We start from the raw sequence: 18,656 nt of genomic DNA, 5'->3' as shown, positions 1-18,656 counted from the left end.
CTAATGCATTAACCCGTCTATTGACTTATTTTAACCAAGTGAGCCAGTGTGAGTGTTTTATACATTTTCAAGAGCCTTTTATACCTTTAGCAATTTATTTAACGTTTATTTCTGTTGCTGGGTTAAATATAGCAGTTGGTAGGCTTTGCCTCCTATCTGTCATTCTCCCCTGCTGAATCTTGATTCTAATTTGTTGACTGAAATTACACAGTAAAATGGTTGATGCATCTACATTTACCTCCACTGTTGAAAAAATGGAATTAATTTGAAGAAAATGAAGCCAAATTGTCTCATCCAGGTGTTGACTCATCGCTGATGATGTCATTTGGAGCCAGAGTCTGCACAGCAGGTACCAAAGCTAGACCCAATCACAAGCACTCAATCATAACACCACACTCCATTTCTACAGCAACATGTAATTAAATACTAGCAATTTGATAAACATCAGCATAAAGAAAGCTAACTGAAATGTCAAAAACTATTTTGGGAAAAATAAGTGATCATGTCCAATAAGTTTACAGTAAGAGTGTGGGGTTTATGACCTGTACTGCAGCCGGCCACCAGGGGGCAATCAAAGTATTTTGGCTTCTCTTTCACACTTGAATCAACTTCTTTATCTATCTATCTATCTATCTATCTATCTATCTATCTATCTATCTATCTATCTATCTATCTATCTATCTATCTATCTATCTATCTATCTATCTATCTATCTATCTATCTATCTCTACAGTATGTATTTCTTCAGTATGTAAGGCACTTTCATGTAACATCTAAATGTAAAGAAAACAAATTACTGATTATATAATGTGACTGAATATATATTATTATTATTATTATTATTATTATTATTGTTGTTGTTACATAAATTAAAACTAGAATACAATTATTGCGAAATACTTTACGGTTAATCTTACATTGATTTTCTTCATAGATATAATTATTATAATCTGACTTAATAACAACAATGATATTAGTAACATATTTTATATTTTTTTAGAGTGAAGAGTTTAGAGTTTTCCTAATTTGTTCTGCCTGTTCTTAAGTTATTCTGGCAAAACAAGGCCAACAAAACAAGCTCATGTCTCCACAAATTATTTTGACACTGTTTTGGTCAATTTAAACAGCCAAATGTTCAATAATGCAATAGTTCATTTTTAATTATTCACTTAGTAAGTAAATGAGAAACTGGCATTTTTTCAGGTAAAAAAAACACACACACAATCATGCAGATTCTGTACAGTAACATGATTTCTTCAGCATCACTTATTTTTTCAGGATTTTATTAAATCTTTTTTCCCAACATGCATTCATTCAATACATTTTTTAATTTCAGTGTTTCTCTTAAATGAAAAGACACCCAGAAAAATCCCCAAGGCTAAGTACGCCTGCTTGGAACCTGAGTTTACAGTAACTGCATGGTCGTCATTTAATATTAACTGCTTCATAAAACAATACTGCAAATACAAGTAATTAAACAGTATATCAAATCCATGGTTTCTGTTTTACTAATGCAAAATTTACGAGTGACTACTCTGACTGTCAGATGCATATATGACAACAAATTCATCTCTAAAATGTTACCACTTTCTTTATTAGTATTTAAATCAATTAATCAAATACTGACCATCATAATATATTGTTTTCAGACTCGGGGAGCTCAGGGAAACATCATCATGAAACTACAAATCAGATTGTCATAGCTTTCTCTTGGTTTCTCTATATAATCTTCAATAAATATGTTTAAGAATAGGATATTGCCTATCATGAGGACTGCGCACAAGACACTTAAAACATTTATTCTGAAACAGTTATGGCACGTTTTTCAAAAGTGAAGAGTTTGAAGAATGTGGAAAATTCCACTGGCTGGACTGTTGAAACACAAATTTGATCCCAACATTGTCTCTGTAGCTCGGACAGTCTCGGTTGATCTTAAATAAGATTTGCACCAAGGAAAAGGTTATTAGGATGGAGACGACACTCAAGTGTTATGTCTGCTCTTGCGTGCAACACTCGGTCCTTCAAGAAATGCTGGTGGAAGAAACTTTCGGTTGTTTTTCTCCAGCTCTGTTTGAAACAGTTGTCTTTATCATGAGTTTATCGGTCTATAATATCAGCCTCATCGTTGATGCTGTGGTGAAATTTTAGGAAAGGGAAATATTAAATAGGTTCCAGTCTTAATGCTGATGTGAGAGTTTTTCATTTCTGTACATATCATATTGTTCATTTATTCATTCTTCAGTTTTTTTTAGTTGCAGTGAGACTTGTTAGAAATAGGAGCACATCTTCTGGTGATATTTGTCCATTTGAATGTGATTTATCAAACAGAAGTTTGTTTCGACTGTGTCCTCAAAGAAGAATTTTATGATGTACACTTGGTAACCTAAAGGGAAAAAACATGTAGAGTATGTTATATGATACAATTTGGCTGTAAATACAATACAGTAATAATACAATACAATACAATACAATATGGGTGTGTTTTTGTACAATACAGAATAAAAGACAGTTTGTGACAGTTTCATTAATGGTAAACTGCTGTCAAGTGCAAATAACTTCAAAATAAAAGTCTGCTTTTAAACAAACAAAAAAATTTAATTAATAAAAATAATATTATTAATATTTTTAAAAACATCATTCATCCAAGATGAGACAAAAATTACTTGTTTTAAATTAATTGTTATTTTTCATTAATTTATATTTTCATTATAATTCATTTAATTAGACTAAAAAAAATTACATTTGTATTAAATCCTTATACACCGAATCCAGGAAAAAACTAAATAAAATGGATTTCATTGGACCCTAATTTAAAATGTAGCTTGCTTTGGAGATTGTGAATGAAGAAGTTAAGTTTACATTTATTATCTTACAAACATTTGGAAAGCATTTCTTTCCCATTAATGTAGTGACTGTGAAATTATTAAGTTGATAAATGGTGATTATTTTCACAGAATTATCTACTGAACTTTTAATATTTACCGGCCTCTATTTATAATCAGCTGTCAGCTTCCAAATATAAAGAATAATCTGAAAATTACCAGTATTGATTGAAATTTTCATATCAAATTGGTATCTGTAAATAACAATTGGTATCAGTGTAAAATGTTTAGTATGCTTAATGTTATCAGCATCAGTCTGATAAAAATAGTTTGATATATTAAAACTGACAAATTATGGATTATTTCTGCCAGATTAACTACTTAAAATGCCATATTTATTGATTTGCTTTTTTTTGCCTTTCAAATATAAAGAATTATCATCTGCATCGGCTAAAATAACAATCGGTATCTGGGGATAAATGCTTATTTTTGTGGTATCAGCCTGTTTAGAATATTAGTTCAATATTCATTCATTCATTTTCCTTTGGCTTACTACCTTTATTCATCAGGGGTCGCCACAGTGGAATGAACCACCAACTTATCTAGCATATGCTTTACAAAGAAGATGCCCTTCCAGCTGCAACCCAGTACTGGGTACCCAGTACAACGACCTTCTTGTTAGCTCAATATCTAAAAGCCAATTAATTATGGATTATTTCTGCCAGATAAACTACTTAAGATGCTATATTGATTTGCTGTTTTTTGCCTTTCAAATATAAAGTATTATCGCTGATGTGCATCGATTAAAATAGCAATCGTTATCGGTGAATAAATGCTTATTTCTAATGTTAGCAATATTGGCCTGATCAGAATATTAGCTCAATATCTAAAAGACAATAAATTATGTATTATTTTTCTCAGATGAACTACTTAAGATGCAGCATTTATCAGCCTATATATCGATAATTGACTGCCAAATATAATGAATTATTTGTAATTTGTATGAACCAAAATAACAATCAGTAACAGGGTAACAGTTTATTTTTATTATTAGAGGTACAGTAACATCCTGATCAGAAAATTTCCTTACTATATAAAAGCCAATACATTATTTCTGCCAGCCTTTTATGAACCAAAATAACAATCAGTGTCGGGGAATGTTTATTTCTAATATTAGAGGTAACATCCTGATCAGAAAATTAACTTAATATATAAAAGCCAATTTATCAGCCTATATATCAGTACTTGACTTGCAAATATAATGAATTATCTGTAGTTTGTATGAACCAAAATAACAATCAGTATCGAGGAATGTTTATTTTATTATTAGAGGTAACATCCTGATCAGAAAATTAGCTTAATATAAAAAAGCCGATATATTATTTCTGCCAGATGTACAACTTAAGATGAAGTATTTCTCAGCCTATATATCGGTAATTAGCTTCCAAATATAATGAATTGTCTGTAATTTGTATAAACCAAAATAACAATCAGTATCAAGGAATGTTTATTTCTAATATTTGAGGTATCATCCCGATCAGAAATGTATAAAAGCTGATTTATCAGCCTATATCGGTAATTGGCTTCCAAATATAATGAATTATCGTTTATTTGTTATAAACCAAAATAACAATCAGTGTAGGGGAATGTTTATTTCTAATATTAGAAGTATCATCTTGATCAGAAAATTTACTTAATATATAAAAGCCGATTCATCAGCCTATATATCGGTAATTAACTTCCATGTATAATGAATTATCGGTTATTGGTATCCCAAGCAAAATTTCCACATTGGCACCAAATGTATTGTTTACCTCCCAATTCTTACTGCGATCTGTCTGGCTCAACTTTGGTCTCTCCGTTCTGCTTGTCGCTGGATTTCTGCGAGAGATGCGTGGAGACTGTGGCCGCCTGAGCCACAGCTTTGAAGCTGCGCTTGCGCTTCTGCACGTTCTGCTCGGGGTGGAAGATGATGACATAGACTTTGGGGATGTACAACATGCCCAGGGACACCGTGGCACTCAAACTCATGGACACGGTCAGCGTGGTGGTCTGAATGAACATCTGGTTGAGGGCGGAAAAAAGATTAAGAGTAATATTTGAGCCTGGCCTCAGCTGCGACCTGTCACATGATGTAGATCAGCCGTCAGGGCTTTAGCGCTGAGATATCACTCCACATTACACATACTGTACATACATCCTCTCGGCTGATTGTCATTTGCTGGAAATCAGAGTAATGACTACTATTAGTGGAAGACATCAGCCATGTGCAAACCATTCAGATGCTTTATGCACAATCCCATGTAAGTGCTACAGTGCATGTCATTTGCATACATTCATGATTTATACCAGCAAGGTTGAGTTCAGGTCAGTTATTTAAGTCCTTTTATTTCATGCATTATAATTATAATTTTCATTATAATTTAACTGCATTTTATTTAAAATCTGCTGCAAAATTGTATTTACTTACATTTTAAGACTATGTAATAGAAAAAGCACATAAAAACCATTAGATAAAACATCAGTGAATAACCATTAATCTAAGGATACATTTGAAGAGAACACAAAGAGTATATAAATAAGAAATATTTCAACCAAACTTCAAAGAAAAAATTTCATAATGCCAACAAAATGACTAACAATACAACAAAATGCTAATAATAATAATAATATTAAATACAATAATAATAAACCAAAAGAAATATAATAAAATATATGAAATATAATAAACAAAAATGTATATATCCTCTGCCGTCTGCTCTTTATTCTGCTTCTGCTCTTCTTTTCATTTACAAGAAATGAAAAGACTTGAAGAGCACCTGAGGGCCAAAAGCTTTGCGGTTGACCGGCCACTAAAAGACCTCTCTATTAGTCAGAGTATACTTTCCATTTTTAAATCCCTGCGCTTTGTAAGCAAAACCATCCCCCACCGGATGAATACATGTGAAAAACTCAATGACTAAATGCATAAAGTGTGGCCAGCGTCTGAACGGCTTTTAGGACGACACAAAAACAGCACCACAATTAAATAGCAATTATGTTCACTTATGTTCAATTATGATATGGTTACATGGGGTTTTTAAAGTTCTAATATCCGATTATGGTTCACACGTTTATAAGTAAATGTTGCAGTAAAATGAACAAAGCCAGAAGCATCTAGTTCAGAGAAATGCATGTGTAGATTTACTCTGTCCATCTTTTTCTGCAGGTGCTTTTTAAATGATGGGTTGCACTTCTAGGGGAACAGACATTCAAAGCAACTGAAACTAATCTTTTTTTTGTAATAATACGGTTGTGCTAAAAATAGTGAGTGAGTGTTTTGCTTGTTGATTTTTTTTATCCATCATGAAAATAATGTATATATACACAATACTCAACATAAATAAGTACACCTTTTGAAATTTTTATCCATTTCTAAGTGAAGACAGCCAATATATTTTGGTGGATTTAAACAAAGCAGTTTTATTAAACAGTTATATCCATTAAAATAATGGTCACCTGACATCTTTGGGAATAAAAAGTTAATACATTTAAATTCATAGTTTTATTGGATAAAAACAAACATTTTTTATGTTTCTCTTGATTTTTCCTCTTGTTTTAATACTTTCCCCCAACATATTACTTTGGGTGTACTGATTTTTGATAGTAATGTACTAATGCAAATATACAATTGTTTTTTTGTTAGATTAGTCCCAGTTTAGGCTTTGGTACTGACTAATTTAAGGTATATAGACAAATATGTTATTGTAAAGCATCCTATAGAAATTCTTCATTTAAAAGAGAGATCTGTGAGGGGTATACTCATTTATGTGAATGTAATATTTTACATACATTGTTTTTGTGGAAATAAAATACAGTTAATGAGCATATCTGTGGCCAAAGCTCATCTGAATTCACTGTTTTGTTTCTTCAGATTATGTTCACTTTGTTTATCCTACAGTACAGAAATATTCAACACTTCCGTAATTGTGTTACAGAAAGGCTTAAATCCAGATGTGCTGTTATTCATGGTCTACTTTCTAGTAAGTTGCTTATTTTAATGTTTGATTGATGAACTGTTCCACATGTTTTTGGGCTTGTGATGGAAACCGGAGGAAACCCACACCAACACGGGGAGAACATGCAAACTCCACACAGAAATGCCAACTGACCCAGTGTCACCATGTCACCTTCACCAGGTTTCATCAAGTCAAATGTAAGACTTTTAAAGACAATTATAAATGAATTTTTAGACTTATAGAGTGATAAACGCTAAGATTTTTTTCTAATGGCCCAGTGGAAAAGATTTTTACCTGCCTCATCAAGAAAAATCTAATTTAGTAATTTCTTAGCCATATATTTTAAATAATATATCAAAACAAACAAACTCTTGGTGCATACATGCACTTCTTTTCAACTTAACTTTTTCTTTTGAGAGGTTTTAAAAAACTATAATGAACAAAATGTATTCATAACAGTCTGTAAAGGTCAGTGTCCTCACCAGGTAACTTTTCTAGGGGGTTTCAACTTTATTATGATGGGACAGTGGAGGTTTACAGACAGTAAAGTGTGGGGAGCAGAAAGAGCGGAGGGACTGGCAAAAGACCTCAAGCCAGGAATCGAATTTGTGTGAGTACTGAGGTACAAGGCTATTAGCGCCAACTATAAACACAAGTTTTTAACAAATGTTATTGTAAAGAAGATAATTATACCATATTGGTAAATAGAGTTAACAAATAACACCTATGTTGAAAGTTTTATTGAGATTGATTATTGGTGATTGGGTAGCTTTACACGGGCATTGGAAGACCTACGACACAATATTTCAGTGAATTTAAGACTTTTTAAGGCATAAAATTGTGTTTTTGAAATTAAACACTTTTTTAAAGTCCCAGTGGACATCGTGTTCACTGAGTGCAAGTTACTTCCATTATTCAGCAAAGCATCATGGGGTGTAGGAAAACGTAGATATACAGTGGGACAAATTAGTATTGAACAGATCATGTTTTTACCCAGGAATAATATTTTAATAGTAGCTGTTGACATTGAACTGAACCCAATTTTGGTAAAAAGGCTAACAATACATGCACATGCATTACTCAGGTGTGATTTTTTCAACAGTGTGTAAAATTCTATTTGGTTCTGTGGGTCTTGTCTGAATTTTCTATTGTATTCGATTCAGGTGATTGGCTGGGCCATTCTACAGCTTGATTTTCTTTCTCTGACAGCAATAGAGAGTTTCCTTGGCTGTGTTCGTGGTCATTGTTGGGTGAGGGTTGTTGCGGACGAAAGTGAAGAGCCAGGGGGTGGAGGGTTGGAAAAAACACTTCACCACAAAATCTGGTGAAAATTTCAAGTTAACAGCCCCTTTATAAATATCGTCACCTTGGAATTATAATGTTTTATTTGCGTTCTGAATGATTTTGAGATATTGAGTTTTCTTTCCATATAGCAAACAGTATGTGTGTAACATTTGTTTTTTTAAATAAAAAGTCTTAAAATGTAAACAACTTATAAAAAACATCCCATAATATAAATAAGTTGTCAATTAATAAGAATATGCCAATAATTTTGACAAAAATGCCAGATAGAACCTTATAATTCTAAGGTGACGATATGTTTTCTGAAAAAAATGGTGACGTGTTCAATACTTATTTCATCCATTGTATTTTATATAATGTTAAAGGAATAGTTCACACAAAAAATTAAATCTACTCACCATGTACTCAAGTAAAGTAGTTCCAAACCTTCAATGTGTTTCTTTTTTCTGAAGATATTTTAAAGAATGTTGCAAATCAGTAGCCACTGACTTCCATAACAGAAAAAAAACTATGGAGGTCAATGGTTACCAGTTTCAACATTCTCCAGAATATCTTCTTTTGTGTTCAACAGAAGGAAGAAACTCATAAAGGTTTGGAACGGGTGATAGAATTTAATTTTCGGGTTACTGAAAAATAGGTTGGCTTTGATAGAAGTTTCATTTAGGAACTATCATTTTAACCTTAAATGATAACTTTATAACATTTACCTTTTCGGTGGATTGTGACGTGCCAAAAAAGATGGGGACAAAGGCGAGCCAGATGATGCAGGTGGTGTACATGGTGAAACCGATGGGTTTGGCCTCGTTGAAGGTCTCAGGAACTCCTCTGCTCTTGATGGCGTAGACTGTACAGGTGACCATCAGCACCATACTGTAGCTCAGACAGCCAATCAGAGACAGATCCGACATGTCACACTTCAGGATCCCTCGCGCAAACTCAGGGTTTGGAGGACGCAGCTCGTCAAAATCCACATTGGTGTGAGGAGGAACCACTCCAAACCATATGAAAATACCCAAGAGCTGAGAGGAGAAAGAAGAGAAGAGCACTGAACATCCATGCTACACTCTAAACCTTGCTGCTTTAATTATTCAGTGGACACTAAGTCCTTAGAATGTCTTTTGAAGACATAAAGCACTGTAAACCAGGCAGTTGCTCTGAATGAAGAGTTCATTTTACATAGATTATGATTTTAAAAATTAAATGAACTTTTGAGTTACTTTTAAGACAAATAATATTTAAAGGGTTATTTCACGGAAAATGAAAATTACCTCATCATTTATTCTGTCTCATGTGGTTTAGGGTTTCTTCTGTTCAACACAATTTTTTTGGGGGGGAAATGCTGACACCCATTGACCTCCATAGCAGGAAAGAATGACTATGGAAGTCAATCATATTTTTCAAATTATGATGACAAAAATGATTGAAACAGAATTGTCTTTTTTTGTTGAACTATCCTTTTATTAGAGTTTTTATTTATTTAAATATGATTTATTTAAATTACAACTATATATAAACACATGGAAAAACATTTAAAATCTTACAAAAATTCTCAACTCAAACTTTTTCAAATGTGTTTTAATTAATATTTATTTTACTCTTTGAGTTTCAATTATGATCAAACTAATTAAAATATGTTATTTTTAATTTCAATATGATTTATTTGCATTACTATACTTTGTTACAAAATTTTGCATGTATTTACTAAAATGAACCATATTTTTATTCTAATCATATTAATTACAGTATTTATTCATCTTTGCTAATTTTAGTTAATGGAAATACAGTTGTTCATTGCCAGTTCTTGTTAAGTGAATTGTGTGTGTTTTTCATGTTAGTTTATTTCATGTTAGTAAATACATTAACTAACATTCACGGTAACACTTTAGTTTAGGTCACAATTCATGCTATTAACTACTGGCTTATTACTCGTCTATTATTAAGATATTAATTGTTCATTAGTAGTTATAAAGTATGATCTTATTCTGCATCCTACCCAAAACCTAAAGCCAACCTCTACCTTACTAACTATTAAAAAACAGATAATTAATAGTTTATTAAGCTATTAGTGTTAATGGTATTAGCTAGTTAATGGTTTGTTAACTAAAGTGTCACCACATTAACTAATGAAACTGTATTGTAAAGTGCACTATAAAAATGCTGGATTCCACACAATCGATGTATATAAGATACATTCAATTAAATATACCTTAATTTTTTTTGCTGCTTGTTTGAGCGACTTATTTAAATTGAGTTGAAATAACCCAATTCCTGAGACTTTTTTGGGACAATTCAATTGTTTTATGTTCAATCTGTTTAAATTGTTATGTTAACTTAATCAATTTGTGTAGGGACCCTGGATTTTTACAGTGTTGCAAAAACATTAGAGGAGTAAAGGCCCAAAAATCACAAAGTTACTTTTGAAACACTTCAAAACAATATATTCAATATAATATTCAACACACAATGAAATTGACAACAAAGTCTGTTCCTCAATGTCTGGCAGCTCACTTTGAACAAATGTAAATTTCTCACCCACCTGTACTGAGATCAGAATAAATGTGATGATCAGCTGGGACGTGGGGCTGATAAACTTCGGCGGTGTGACCGATTTCTTCCCCTGCTCAAAGATCCTGTAGATTCGATTGGTTTTCGTGAGCATGGCAGAGTAACTGATGCACATTCCCAGGCCCAAGAGCAGCCTCCGAAACGCACACACCACAGTGCCTGGCTCCGCGATCATGAGGAACGTGATGAGATATATGAGAAAGATGCCGGTCAGGAGCACATAACTGAGCTCTCGGCCTGAAGCGCGGACTATTGGGGTGTCATTAAAGCGAACGAAAGTGGCGATGACTCCCGTCGTAGCAAGAATTCCTAACACGGCCAGAAACACAGGGATAATGGCCCAGGGAGAGCTCCACTCCAGCTTGATGATGGGTGTGGGACGGCAGGCCGTGCGGTTGGGGGTGGGTCTCATGTCAAACGGGCACATGTCACAGTTAAACTCATCCAGTAGGAACTGATACCCATCACAGAGCTCACAGTGCCAACAGCATGGCACCCCCTTCACCATCCTCTTCCTCTCCCCGGATTCACACGGAAAACTGCACACTGAGTCTGGAACCAGCTTTTCCCCTCCAGACCACTGCATATCTTCAGCCTTACAGAAAGAGAGAAATATTTTCACACAACCATTCAGGAACGTCCCAAAGTACCCAACAGGCTTAATGCGCTTACACTGAGTCGTAAGTGGTTGGTCCACTGGCCGATGAGTTTATATCCCGGGTTGGTGGTGTTGGAAAGCTGGTACTGGAAGATATCGTATCGTCCTGGGGCATCGCCATTTTCATTAAACATCACACCTGTGCCGGCGCTGCCTTTAGAGGAAACACACACACACACACAGGGGTTTGATATTCAACATCACAAACGCAATGATTCGAAACAACAGAGTCATTTCATTTAGACAGAGGGGTCTGCAAGGGCGTAAAATTGTGTTAATGCGTAGCAATTATTTCCATTGTTCTTTTCCACATGGTAAAACTGTCAAACATAACTTTGAAGGTGACTTTTCCATATCAAAGGTTGCTTACAAGACAATACACAGGTGTAAAATGGTAACAAAATGGTGTAAACAGCAGCCAGAAGCTGCTTATAGTGTACAACCTGAAAATAGCAGCATTTTCTTAGGATTTAGCTATTAAGTGCTATTTATGCTACAGATCCAATGATATTTTAACATCCATACGTTAAATTTAGACGTATAAATACTGACCTATATTTTTAAAAATCATACAATTGTAATCATTTCACATTTTTAGGACATTTTCACAGAACGTCCTTTTTTATTTCCGGAGAAAGTGTTTTTTCTTTTGATTTGCTGGGAATAAAAGCTGTTTTAATTTTGTTTAAAACAACTTTTTAAGGTCAACATTATTCGGCCCCTTTTTCCATTGACTACTGAACAACCCACTGTTGACTAATAATTTGCCTAATTAACCTAACTTGCCTTGTTAACCTAATTAACCTAGTTCAGCCTTTAAAATGCACTTTAAGCTGAATACTAGTAATTAGCTATTCATTCAATCATTCTTTTTCCATCAGCTTAGTCCCTTTTTCATCAGCAGTCACCACAGCGGAATGAACCGCCAACTTATCCAGCATATGTTTTATGCAGCGGATGCCCTTCCAGCTGCAACTCAGTACTGTGAAACACCCATACACACATATACACTACAGCCAATTTAGTTTTATTCAATTCAGCTATAGCACATGTCTTTGGACAGTGGAGGAAACCGGAGCACCCAAAGGAAACTCACGCAAACACAGGGAGAACATGCAAACTCTACACAGAAATGACAACTGGCCCAGTCGGGACTGGAACCAGCAACCTTCTTGCTGTGAGGCGAAAGTACTAACCACTGAGTCACCGTGCCACCTTTTAAAAATGACACAGTTTTAATTATTTTTCAAATATTTCTCAAATGATGTTTAACAGAGAAAGGACATTTTCACAGAACTTCCTTTTTTTCTTCTTTTTAAAACAATTTTTAGGGTTAATAACATTCGTCCTCTTAAACTTTTTCTTCTGTTGTCGTGACTTGCCTAATCAACCTAACTTGCCTGGTTAACCTAATTAACTTAGTTAAGTTTTTAAAATGGACTTCAAGCTGAATACTAGTGATTAAATTAATTATTAAAACTATTATGTTTTAAAATGTGTTTTAAAAAATATCTCTGTTACACAGCACTTGGGAAATATTTATTTTATACTGTTTGTCTTACATAGAGTTTTTGTCTCATTTCTAATCCAAATACCTAAAAATTCTCAAGAGAAGCATTTTCTTTTTTAATAATATATTTTTAGGGTTTTTTAACCTTTAATGGATAGAATAGTGCAGAGAATTGACAGGAAAGAGTTGGGAGCAGAGAGAGGGGAAGGGTCGGCAAAGGACCTCAAGCTGGGAATCGTACTCAGGTCACCGTGAGTAGCATGTTGCTATATGTCAGCGCACTTAACCACTAGGCTATTGGCACCAACAAGAAAAGCATTTTCAACAAAAGTCAAAAATAAGTTGTCAAAATTAAATGAATTTTTCTTTAAAAAGCTAAATTATCTGCCAGTGAGGTGAATAAAAATACCTTGTTTTTAGTTTGAAATAAATGCCCATACACTGACAAATAATCTGACTTGTTTTAAGGAAAAACTCACTTAAATTTGATGACTTATTACTGACAAAAACATTTACTGTCTAGAAACTGCTATTGTATCAAGAATTTTTTGATATTTGGACTAGAAACAAAACAAAAACTCTAAGTAAGAAAATATTTTGATATAACTTAACATTGACTACGTTTACATGGACATCAGTAATCAAATTATTTGCCTTAATCTGAATAAGACAATAATATGATTAATGTGTTTTCATGAGTTGCCTTTAAATGTTCCTTTCATGATCCTGTTTTACTTGTTATAGCACATAGTTTGATTAGCCTCATTGCGTCACCACGAATGTCATTTTCATGTAATTTCGGGTGTTATATTTTTAATTTGTCAATTTTAACTGCAGTTTGGCTCTTTCACTTTCATTTAGGAACATTTCATGCATGCCCCCCATGACAATCGAGATATTGGCTGTGACTTTGGACTGCTGGAAGAGTACCGTTTTAATGGAATTTGATATCGCACACCGTATAAGAAAAAAAACTCAGCATTTTGTGATGCAGGTGTCTGTCTGTCTGTCTGTCTTCACTGACTTGGCAGGGGCAGAGAATGTCAAACAGCGTGTGTGTACTGACTATCCTGTCAAAAAATGCGGCGACAGTCCTACACGACGGTAATACTTTGATTGCGGTGTTTACATGTCTGTACTGCATTTCAATAATGCGACTAAAATCGGCATACTCCACATGTATTAATTCGATTTCTGTTTAGTTCGATTATGACCTTAGTCGAATTAAATTAATCAAAAATTACTGTTTACATGGTAGACTCTTAATCAGAGTATTGTCTTATTCATATTAAAATGTAATTATTGGTGTCCAAACATACTCATTGCTTGATTGACAACATTTTTGCAGTGTATGCCACTTCTGCTTTGTCATTGGGGCATTATTTGTTATATTGACTGTTCCGAGACTAGGTAAACATGCCATAAAATAATATAATACAGCTCAGGTGTGCATTACCTTCTAACAATTAAATGGACTGAAGCCAATTCTAACACTTATTCTACAGTGTAATCTCAACAAAGGGAACCTTATCAACGTGTTACCAACAAAAGATGAAATTCTATAAGGACAGATGTGCAAATTCAATTTTACAAGCCTTCCTATAAACCAGAATTTACAAAATCACGAGGGGCAAGGTCTCCACACGGCACGTTTTGTTCCCCTCAGGCAAGAAAAGATTTCCATACAAGAGTGTGAGGACATCCACAGTGCGTAAACTGAATAGCTGTGCTTTTCATAGAAATCTCTTAGGAGCGAGTGACGGAAAAGAAAAGGGATTTTTCACCGAGAGATGCCGATGAAAAAAGAAGTGCGCCTTGTGTTTGGAGAGCGGCTGCCCTGGGGAGAATCAAACACAAGGAGAGAGACGAAGGAGGGGGTTAAAACAAGTCTGTGCACTGCAGTATTGTGCATTAGTGGATCTCTTCAGGCTGGGATTGAGTGCTGACCTCTCTCTCCGCTCTCTGACTAACCCATGGGACTCGCAGCCTTCCTCCTTGGAAACGGCAGCTTCTTCTCTGCCCTTTCCCCTCGCGCCAAAACTACTCTTCACCTATTTTCACCTGTCAGTCTCAGAGTAATGGCTTATATCCTCCATTCCAAAGGTTTGACAAAAGTACGTTTATTACACGCAACCTTCCTGGCAAATTCAAAGCATTCCTCAGAAATAAAAAGCTTCATTCAAATTCCTGTGAGGTTGATTAGTCTTGTTTCAATACAAACCCATTACCGACTGCAAATTCAAGGTCTTTTTCGTGGGGTCTGAAATGGCTCACGTGCTCCTGCTCTGTCCTTGAGAAGGCTTACCGTTAAAATTGACGGCACGAATGTAAGTCAGCAGCATTCTTCCATCCACCGGGTCCATTTTGTCGCAAACGCCCATTGAACCGGCACAGAGGTCAATGTGCATGCTGTGAAGAGCGTGGGCCATTGCGTACACCGCGTCGATCACAAACTGCACCTTGCCTTCCTGTTCATATGCCGAATCCCGGCCGATTCGTTCCTCTCCTGAAAGCAAGACGACAGGAATTGAAAAGGCTTTGCTGAGGGAATAATCCATTTAGCTGTACTTTACACGTCTTAAAAGCATAAGAATGTGTGATCGTTCAAGCACTACTGCGATTATGGGAGTAATTTGTCTGAAATTATTTCCTCGCCTGTGCATTTCCTCAGCCCGCCGTCGCCTCTGATTCCAGGCCGTGTCAGCTTGCATTTGAAGTCGTCCTCCCAGAATTCAGCAAACCAGATGTTCCTCCTGTTGTTTTCCAGGGATCTTGTGGTGAAGTACTGGTCAAAGCCTGAGAAACAGGTTAAAGGGAGAGTTCACTCAAAGGAGAAAATCGGCAGTTGATTTACTCACCTTACTTAAGATGTAGTCTTCAGCAGATCATCAAAAAGGGATTTTATCTAAAAAGCATAACCCTTGCGGATTCATAAAATGCAAATCAGCCCTTTGAAAGTCTTAAAAACAAATACAGGAAACACTAAAGCAATGAGGGCTGCACAATATATCGTTTCAGCATCAATATCGCAATGTGTGTGTCTGCAATAGTCACATTGCTGGATCTGCAACGTTGAGTTGGCATAGTTACAACCCAGGTTCATTCTGATTATGTACTCTTTGTATACATTTCTGGAGAGCACCAAATTTGTCACAGGAGCTGGGTTTTTTTGCAGTTTTTTTTTTGCGAATCCACCATGCTGTTGACTAACTCACTGACTGACTGACCAAGCGACCAACCCCCCCCCCCCCCCCCTTCCCTAAACCAAACCAATAGTATTTTGAAAAGCACCTATTGACCGCCCACCCCCTTCCCTAAACTTAACCACAATGTTTTGAAAATCGATCCAGCAAAAGAAAAGCCCCCTGATTTTTACCATGTTTTCAGATTTTACCACATTCTCACCCTGTTATTTACTTGGTTATTATATTTTTTGGCTTCTGTTTTTGTCTTAGCCCCTTTCTGGGACTGTTCTTCACCGGACTCGAACCCCCTCGTCGCTGTTAACTCCGCTCTGCAAGCAAACTGGTAACAATGGGAAAGCCATCCATATGGAGGTAAGTGGTCAGCTGGTAAGCGAGAAAAGGAAAGCCATCATACCGCCCTGTAGCATTCATTTAAAGACGAAATGCAGCCATACGTAGCTCTTGCTACATAATTTGTGATCTCCAGAAACGTATTTAGGGCTACATTTTCAGAATGAACCTATTTTGCAACGTTAATCAGCACAAAAGTTAAGAATACATGAGATTTGTGGAGTCATTACAAAGTATAACCATAACAGACTGATAGTTTATAATTTGCATGTGTTTTAAAGGTATTTCAAGAGAGTTTAAAACATTCGGGCACAATAAAGTCAATTCGTAACTTTAAAGAATAATCATTTTACTGATTTAGTAATACAATGACAACTATGCGTTATTTAATTTTCAATTTCTGTACCTGAATACTGTTTGATTCTCTGGAAAACCTTAAAGTACTGTTTGTTTGACTCCTTTTCGTAGCTCTATTGTATTATTTTTCCATTACAAAATCAACCCAATCAATCTAAATTAAGACATGACTTATTGCTGTTCTTTTATGTGTAATCAATTGGCTTTTTCTAGGTGTTATTGTAAAGTCTGCTTTGTTGTTTTGGCCTTGCCTCCTCCTGAAGCCGGTAGCTTACACTTTTACTTACCTTTATAAATAGACAGAGAACTGCAGCGCACATTCTTGAACCAACCTCAAAAAACATTTTCCACCATAAGAAAGCTTTTATGGAATTCATTCATTCATTCATTCATTTTTTCTTCGGATTAGTCCTTTTATTCATCAGGGGTTTCCACACCAGAATGGACTGCTAACTTATCCAGCATATGTTTTACACAGCTGATGCCCTTCCAGATGCAACCCAGTACTGGGAAATACCCATACACACTCATTCCCACACATACACTAAAGCCAATTTAGTTTTTTCAATTCACCTTAGTGCATGTCTTTGGACTGTGGGGGAAACCAGAGCACCTGAAGATTTTTTTTTGTTTCACTTGATGGTATTTTAGTCCTTTGCCACTGTTGCCTTTAGCTTGCTCAGTTAGCTATTAATATTTAGTAATAATATGATTAATATTACTTATTTTATTTTATTCATTTTCTTATTTAATTCATCTTATCTAATTTTTTTCTTATTCTATTTATCTTATTTTATTGTATCTTATTTTTTTTCATTTTAGTTTATCTTATCTTATTTTATTTGATTCTCTAAATTTTTATAGTAGTGCACTGTCCTATGTTATGTTGTCAATTTATGTTGTTTGATGTAGCACCGTTGTCCTGTATATTGTTGAAATGAATGTTAACTTCTAATATTGGGAATATTTTACAGTTATGGTTGGTTTTAGGGGTAGGGAATAGGTATGGATTACATTTTTGAACAGGATCAACACAGATGTTAATCTAGAATCGCATCGTTCTTGGCAAAATCATGACGTGTTTCCTTTGAAACCTTTATTTTTTTCAGGCTTTAATTCTAACTGTTTACCAATGACTTACTTATTGAACTGAATTAAACTGACTTAAGCTGAATGATGGCGCTATTCACTTCTGTAGAGTTGCTTATAATAAAGCTGAATTTGATTCATAATTAATGAACTTAACAACACTGACTAAACTGAGCTCAATAAATATACTATTTAAAGACGTGTTTCTGCTTTACAGATAAAAACTGAATTGATTTCTGAATGCATTTACTTTATTCAAAAGTTGGCTTAACAGTCTGCATTGCATATTATGTGATATAATACCGAATACCACATTTTTTATGTGATGGAATTTCTTCTCCGTTTTGAGAGCTTCATTAATTACACTAGCATGTGCCATTAGTTTATACCTTCAATGGATGCTCGTTTGGGCAGGATGGTTACTGCACCCTCGGCCACGTCCTCCTGGTTTAGGATTGGTGAGCTCTTTGCACCCCAGCTGTCAGATCCCACAAACAAAAAGTGACCTGTAAGATTGGCTCTTTTTGCAGCTTCTAGGACACGCCTGCAACAAAAACATACAACAAAATCAGGTCAGAAAAATCGTTTTTTGGGGGGGTTACAGTTATTTTCATAAGTAAAATAATTTTTAAAGGTTCAAGACACTCTCAAGAACTTTTTTGAGATTTTAACAGATTTGTGTGTGTTGAGTATCAGTTAAGACAATGTTAGCACCTGTCAGCTTTAATTGTGGGGAAAACTGGATAATTTTGAGCTTTTGTCAGCTAATTTCATCTTCCGGGTTTAAAATAATATTTGGGGCAGGATCAAAATCGGTGA

General features: G+C 34.9%; 1 protein-coding gene across 1 annotated transcript in view; it reads right to left on the bottom strand.

Moving 5' to 3' along the window:
* Positions 1-1,233: 1,233 nt before the first annotated feature.
* Positions 1,234-18,656, bottom strand: part of grm6b (glutamate receptor, metabotropic 6b) — a 39,607-nt gene continuing 22,184 nt past the window's right edge. Inside the window, exons 5-12 of the mRNA XM_056468496.1 lie at positions 18,227-18,381; positions 15,511-15,651; positions 15,161-15,361; positions 11,360-11,499; positions 10,659-11,282; positions 8,830-9,141; positions 4,637-4,886; positions 1,234-2,383 (exon numbers count right to left, since the gene is read on the bottom strand). Of these exons, the coding sequence (XP_056324471.1) occupies positions 4,647-4,886; positions 8,830-9,141; positions 10,659-11,282; positions 11,360-11,499; positions 15,161-15,361; positions 15,511-15,651; positions 18,227-18,381 (1,813 nt within the window). The 3' untranslated portion in view covers positions 1,234-2,383; positions 4,637-4,646. The remainder of the gene's footprint in view (positions 2,384-4,636; positions 4,887-8,829; positions 9,142-10,658; positions 11,283-11,359; positions 11,500-15,160; positions 15,362-15,510; positions 15,652-18,226; positions 18,382-18,656) is intronic.

This window comes from Danio aesculapii, chromosome 11, assembly GCF_903798145.1.
Source record: "Danio aesculapii chromosome 11, fDanAes4.1, whole genome shotgun sequence".
NCBI lineage: Eukaryota > Metazoa > Chordata > Actinopteri > Cypriniformes > Danionidae > Danio > Danio aesculapii.
The sequence above is the reverse complement of the archived record's forward strand: the minus strand, read 5'-3'. Positions and strand labels throughout refer to the sequence as shown.